General features: G+C 41.2%; 1 protein-coding gene across 1 annotated transcript; it reads left to right on the top strand.

Annotated features, from left to right (window-relative positions):
• Positions 1-1863: 1863 nt before the first annotated feature.
• Positions 1864-6863, top strand: LOC121846938. The gene is made up of 3 exons (XM_042325984.1): positions 1864-2365; positions 2467-2571; positions 2690-6863. Exon 3 carries the CDS (start codon positions 5083-5085, stop codon positions 6349-6351), a length of 1269 nt encoding a protein of 422 aa, XP_042181918.1. The 5' UTR covers positions 1864-2365; positions 2467-2571; positions 2690-5082; the 3' UTR covers positions 6352-6863.
• Positions 6864-7168: the final 305 nt, after the last annotated feature.

Here is a 7168-nt window from a genome sequence, read left to right as displayed (position 1 = left end):
CCCACGGGCCAACAGCCCCGAATATTTAGCTGCCCGGACAGATTAAAATAAATATATATATATATATATATTCTGTGGATCCCTCCTAATGGATATTTCTGAAGGCTACTGGACATAAGTGATTGGGAAGCGATCAATTTTCGGCGTAAGTCCAAATAATCACATACCCAAGAATATTTATATGTTAAAAAACGAAAAGTGGGCACTCTGAACGACTTGGATATTTGAACGACTTGGACACTCTGAACGAATGGATATTTCTGGAGGTGAGTAAGTGAAAACTATATTTTAAGTTTTGTTTGAATATTATCGTGATATTATTGTAATATTAAACACGAGTTATTTGTGTTTTAAAACGGGGGACAATAATTTTTTTAGGTACGTATTTCAGGCCAAATGCCCATATAAGTTCAAGTGTATATATATCGTATAACTGTTAATATTATCTAACGTTCGTTTAGCTCCCCAACATTTACGCAGCTTTTAAAACGTGTTAAGGCTAGGCATAATACTGCCCCCTTTGGATGAATTGCGTGCCCATAGTAAACTGAAAAAAAATCTGTCCAAAATTGCTAATATATGCATATAATAATTATTATTGGATAGAAAACACTCTAAAGCTTCTAAAACCGTTTGAATTATGTCTATAAGTATAGCAGAACTCACAGGGCAGGCAATCTCCCAAACTAGTTTTGGAAGCCTGAAACTTGGGGCAACTTTGACGTCATCGCCCCCACCCTTCCCAACCAGCTATGGATCTGGAGACACTTTCTATGTCTTCCACTAGATGTCCTCATTCAGTAGAGTGTTTAATTGTGCAAATCCCGCGAGCTTTGACCCTTTGGGAGGCAAAACAGTGGGTGTCGTGAGAAAATACATGTGCTTTAGGGCGCGAATTGGACACAGACCTTCCTCTGTTCCAGCTTGCCTGAGAAGAAGTATGATTGTCCGATTGAATTGAGAATTGTTTTGTACGTTTATAACATCCTAAAGCTTGATTCTGCACTTAGTTTGACCAGTTTAGTTAACATATAATATGTAATTTTGAAGTTTTGATGCACAACTGTTCGGGACCAGAAGTCATTTTGGATGCATTTCAGCTGAAAGTGGTAGCATTTGCTACTATAAGGACACACGAACTGAAACAAAACGATGTATTGGGTAAGTATGACTACTTCCACTACATTCTGATCGAAGACCATTAAAGGTAAGGGAATATTTATGTTGTAATTTTGTATTTCTGTTGACTCCAACATAGCGGAGAAATATTGCTTACGTCTGAGCGCCGTCTCAGGTTATTGCATAGTCAACTAATTCTGTAACGTTAAAAACAAATCTGACACAGCGGTTGCATTCAGAACCAGTGTATCTTGTAAAACATGTATCTTTAGTCAAACTTTATGATGAGTATTTCTGTTATCTGGCGTAGCTTTCCATAATTTCTCCGGACATTTTTGATAATTTTATGAACATGGCGTCAATGTAAACCGTGATTTATGGATATAAAATGCATATTATCGAACAAAACATAAATGTACTGTGTAACATGTCATATGACTGTCATCTGATGAAGATTTTCAAAAGGTTAGTGAATTATTTATTATTTAATACTGCTTTTATAATTTTATATTTTCTGGGACAAAATGGCTGCCTCTTGTCTTTGTTTCGGTGGTGGTCTAATATAAATATGTGCTGTGTTTTCGCCGTAAAACATTTAAGAAATCTGACATGCCTGGTAGATGAACAAGGTTTATCTTTCATTTGAGGTATTGGACTTGTTAATGTGTGGAGGTTAAATATTTCTAAGAATATTTTTGCATTGCCTGCGCCACCTTTTCAGCTGAACGGGGGGGGTGGCGGACCCTGAGAGGGACGTCTCGCTTTAACTGGTTTTAAGAGGTTTAACAGATCTGGAACGCAATGAGTTAGATTCTCAGTCTCAAAACCCCGGCAGCCAATCGCCATCAGCATATTTTCGACGTAAATCCAAATAATCACATACCCAAGAATATTTAGAAATTTAAAAAACAAATAGTGTGTACTATTTTAAAAGCTATTTTTTTGTATTTACAGCCGACATACAGCCAAGAAGGATAAAGGCATCGTTATGGACAACTGACACAATGGGTGACTTGGATGCAATTCTCCCGTTCTGCACGAACGATTTTTCCAGCAAACCGCGAACAGAGAATTTAAACGTCCCCCGACAACTCCCCCGGGAACCTCAACCACTCGCTACACATTCCATGTCCCAACAACCAATGCATAACTGTGGCCCAAGTGCATTGCGCAGAATCACCCCAGCCCAAGAAGGGCTACAGGGCTGAAAATGTACGGATTCAAGAACTGGCGCTCTATGGATACGGTATGAGACCATTATACATTTGTTATTAGTTATAAGTCTTTTATTAGTTATACCTCTTTTGATAGAATATGTTAAAACAATGTCAAATAATGTTTTTTCAGACTCCAACGAGACCGGCCCTGCAGAATCGGGAACGCTTGATGAAAAAAGTCTAGAGCCCTCGGTATCCACGATTCGTCAGAACAGCCAGCGCCAAAAAAGCCAAGGTATTTTAACTATGTATTGTTAATATATAGTATTATACCTGAAATGTATTTGACATTTTATGTATCTAACATATTTTTATATTTACTAACCTATTTTGTATGTATTATTTTCTTTCAGACTCCTCCCCGGTGAAAAAGGGCACAGAAGGCCACATACATCTAGAGCTGGGGGATTCCGGCTCACCGAACATTCCCAATGAAACAACCAAAGCGGAGGATATCCCTGTTTTTAATGACATTTCAGAGGTTGACGACCAGTTATTCTGTGATGTGGCCAACCTTCTTGACCCAGGACAATTCTATGGCGGTAACATCCGGATCTGAAATAGAACACGCAAGGTTTTTCACAGTCTTTTCCAGTGCTTTGAAATCGAGGAACGTTTTGCCATACAAACGACTGGGGTTTTTACTTGAGAGACAGTACAGAGACGATATGTTATTCTGGCATAGAACAATTCCACGCATGTTAAACAGCAAACCGATTAAAAAACACAAATACAGGCGCTAAAATCATATATGTAACACGGATCATTCCAGAAATACCCCAAAACGCACATCCTTAATTATCCAAATGGCAGAACCACAGGAACAAGTTGAGACAGTTGAAAGCCTCTTATCACAGATACCGCCAGAACTCCTAGAAATGATTAATCGTATGAACGAGGCGGGGGTAACAGACATAATACCAATAGATGAAAGCATATTATCACAGATTCCAGCCAAACTCCTAGAAATGATTAATCGTATGAACGAGTCAGGGACTCGAGTCAGGGGATTCCCGAAGCCCTCATATCCCTAATTAATCAGATGAACGAGAGCCAGACATCTTCGGCACCCCCCACACCATCATCGACATCTCAACCGTTAACGCCCATGTCCGTAGAGTCTGAAACGCAACACAATGTTTTTGGGGAATTGGAAAATTGTCTAATAAATCTGGAGGGAGATGGTATTGATAGAAGTGTCCGGGTTGTGTACCGAAATAAATTCAACAATACAGAGATTCTACAGTTTTTCAATTTCATATGGGTGAATCAGAATCTTGACTATGCTGTGTTTTACGTAATGATATTGGACACTCTGAACGATCTGTTAGACAGGGCAAGAGATTATGGTGAACCACGTGATGTCTTACAGTTGGAAATTTGTGGAGATAGCCTGCATAAGACGGTATCTCTTATTTTACCCAATGCCGAAGCAGATCTTGAACAATTTATCGCACTGCTAGACCGCCTTGTTCAGTCAAATTTAACCGTCATAGCAGATCGGACCCTCGAGCTTGTAGTGCAAATAATGCGTCAACCCCAGGGTGGTGGTGGTCAGAGAAGGAAGCTTGAGAGCCTAATGCAGTCAGAAATCATAAGCAATAAAAGGGCCTACCTCATAAACGTTCACAATCCAGGTAATAAGCTATGCTTTGCAATAGGCCTAGCACATTTACTTAACCCTGGATGTACTGATCTGACGGCATTGCCAAAGGCTAGAGAGCTCCAAACGGCCGTGGGTCTCGGTATACAGGATGCTGTGGCTTTCTCTGACATAGTCAAATTTGAAAACTTTCTGAATATCAAGATTGTGGTTTTGTACCACAGTAGAGCTAATGCAGCTCTCTTGAAGTTCCAAAACAACCCCCAACCACATCCTCAGATTCTGTACTTTTATGTGCAAAACGAACATTACTACGTCGTTACCAACATCACGGCGTTCATAGGGCACCATATGTGTGTCCATCCTGCCATACCGGCTACACCGGAAAGGGGGGGGCACTCGTGCCATTATAACTGTTCAGTATGTCAGGATGCAGATTGCCCAATGCAACCCTTAAACTTGACACCCTGTGAGGATTGCCACCGCACATGTCGTTCGACCTACTGTTACGAAAAACACAAAATTGAAACATGGCACCCTAAGGCATGTAAATCTGTAAACAGTTGTGACATTAACAAGAAATGCCCAAAATGTCATTGCAATTACAACCTTAAAATAGATAGCCCTAAACCGCATGTGTGTGGAATCATACATTGTCCAATCTGTCCAATCCAAGCGTGAGAGATTCATGACGTGGTACGAGACAGTAAGACATGGCACCTTTGATTTCCATAAAGAGATGGAATCATACTGTGACAGTGATGTGGTTATACTTCGTGAATGATGCCTCAGATTCAGAGAAGAGGTAATCAAAGATGCAGGCATTGACCCCTGGAGTTGTACAACTATTGCATCGGCATGCATGAAAACCTATCGTACACACTTTCTGCCTACATCACCTTTAGCAATCCCCTCGCCTGACAACTAACGCCAATTCAAGTCATACTCTAGTGGGTCCATTCAATGGTTGGAGTATATGGCCCAGGATAAAGACATTTTTATTCAACATGCTTTGAATCGAGGGGAGAAGGAGTTTGGCTCTTACCATGTAGATGGATACACCCAGATTGACGGGTTGAGACCGTGTATGAGTACAAAGGTTGTTTCTTCCACGGTTGTAAATCTTGCTTTGTGCCCCAGGCCATGTGTATCCTAACCCAAAATACTTTTGGGGAAATGTACCAAGAGTTTCAAGACAAATTGGATTCTTTACAGGCTACTTACGGGCTAAAAGTGGAGGTTTTGTGGGAGTACGAATGGGCCGCCCTCAAAAAGTCTGATCCTCATGTTCAAGCCTTCCTTTCCAGCTATGACACACCAGAACCACGGCAGGCCTTGTATGTAGGCCGCACCAATGCTTTGACCTTGCGGTATGTAGCGCAACCCGACAAGACAATAGGATATGTAGATTTTACATCCCTTTATCCTCATGTAATGAGTTCCTCATGCTATCCTATGGGGCATCCGGAAATTATTCATTGCGATTTTGACTTACCTCAAAACTATTTTGGTCTGATCAAAGCAACTGTCTACCCTCCTAGGGGTTTGTTTATACCAGTGTTGCCTTACAGGGACCCTCAAGGAACACTTTTCTTTCCCCTTTGTCGCACCTGCAGTGAAAACAACCAGCAAACCCCATGTGATCACTCAGATCAAGGAAGAGCCCTGACAGGGGTTTGGGTCACAGGTGAATTCTCTAAGGCTTTAGAGATGGGGTATCGTGTGGCCAAAATCTTTGAAGTGTGGAACTTTTCCAAGAAATCAGACACTCTTTTTAAAGAGTACATCAAGACCTTCTTGAGATGCAAGCAAATGGCTTCAGGCTATCCTGCATCGGTCACAGATCAAGAGAGCAAAGACAGGTACATTCAAGACTATCACGACAGAGAAGGCATACTTCTTGACCCTGACAGAATAGAGGTCAACAAAACCAAACAAAATGTGTCGAAATTGTACTTAAATTTGCTTTGGGGCAAATTATCGCAGAGATGTAATATGCTAACAACGTCGATTATTAAAGACCCCGAAGAATTTTTGGAATTTGTTTTTTCGGACCAATACGAAATTTCACATTATTCATTCTTGAGTCAAGACATTGCCCTGGTGCAATGGCGACGTAACAAGAAGTGGGTTCTACCCCCGGGTAATGTAAATGTTATTCTTGCAGCATTTACCACGGCCTATGGCCGACTTGAACTGTACACGCTCATGGAGCAGCTTCAGAGGAGGGTTCTTTACCACGACACAGACTCTGTGGTCTATGTAAGCAAACAGGGGGATTGGAGCCCCCCACTCAGCAACTATCTGGGTGGCTTAACGAGTGAACTCGAAGAGGGTCACTATATCACAGAATGGTCCTCCTGTGGTCCCAAAAGCTATGCCTTTAGGACTAAAAATAATCACGTGTGTTGAGAGCCAAAGGCGTGACTCAAAACTATGAAAATGCCCCGCATGTAAACTTGCAATCAATCACACGCTTGGTCGAGGGGTTCCTAAATGACAGGAATAGTGACTTGGAGATTTTGAGCTCCTACAAAAAGATTGTTACCTATAAAAAAAGGCTTCCATCTGAGGAATGCCCCACTTACTAAAAGATTCAGGGTAGTCTATGACAAGAGACTGCTTTTGCCTGACGGGACCTCATTGCCCTTTGGCTACTGACTTGCGCTACAAGCCGCAGTGTCTTAAAGCTTAAGATATAATGACTGCTGTAGAAGGTTTTGACCCCCGGTTGCAACTACCATTTTCGGCCTTAATCGCAGGGCCGTCTAATAGTGGTAAAACTTGTTTTGTAAAAAGTACTTTAGAGAATTCTGAACATGTGTTATCTCAAAAGCCTGATAATGTTGTGTGGTGTTGTTCTTGTTATCAACCTCTGTATGATGAATTGTTGAAGACAATAAAAATCAAGTTTGTTGAAGGAATACCTGAATCCCTGTCTGATGATGAACTTCTCCCTCATAAAAACAATCTGCTGGTTTTGGACGATATGCTATTTGCAGGTAGCGAACATCCCGCAATTGCCTGAGTTTTTACCCAATATACTCATCAAATCAAATCAAATCAAATTTATTTATATAGCCCTTCGTACATCAGCTGATATCTCAAAGTGCTGTACAGAAACCCAGCCTAAAACCCCAAACAGCAAGCAATGCAGGTGTAGAAGCACGGTGACTAGGAAAAACTCCCTAGAAAGGCCAAAACCTAGGAAGAAACCTAGAGAGGAACC

Source organism: Oncorhynchus tshawytscha, linkage group LG08 (genome assembly GCF_018296145.1).
Source record: "Oncorhynchus tshawytscha isolate Ot180627B linkage group LG08, Otsh_v2.0, whole genome shotgun sequence".
Classification (NCBI taxonomy): Eukaryota; Metazoa; Chordata; class Actinopteri; order Salmoniformes; family Salmonidae; genus Oncorhynchus; species Oncorhynchus tshawytscha.
Note: the sequence above shows the minus strand (reverse complement) of the source record. Positions and strands in the feature narration are given on the sequence as shown.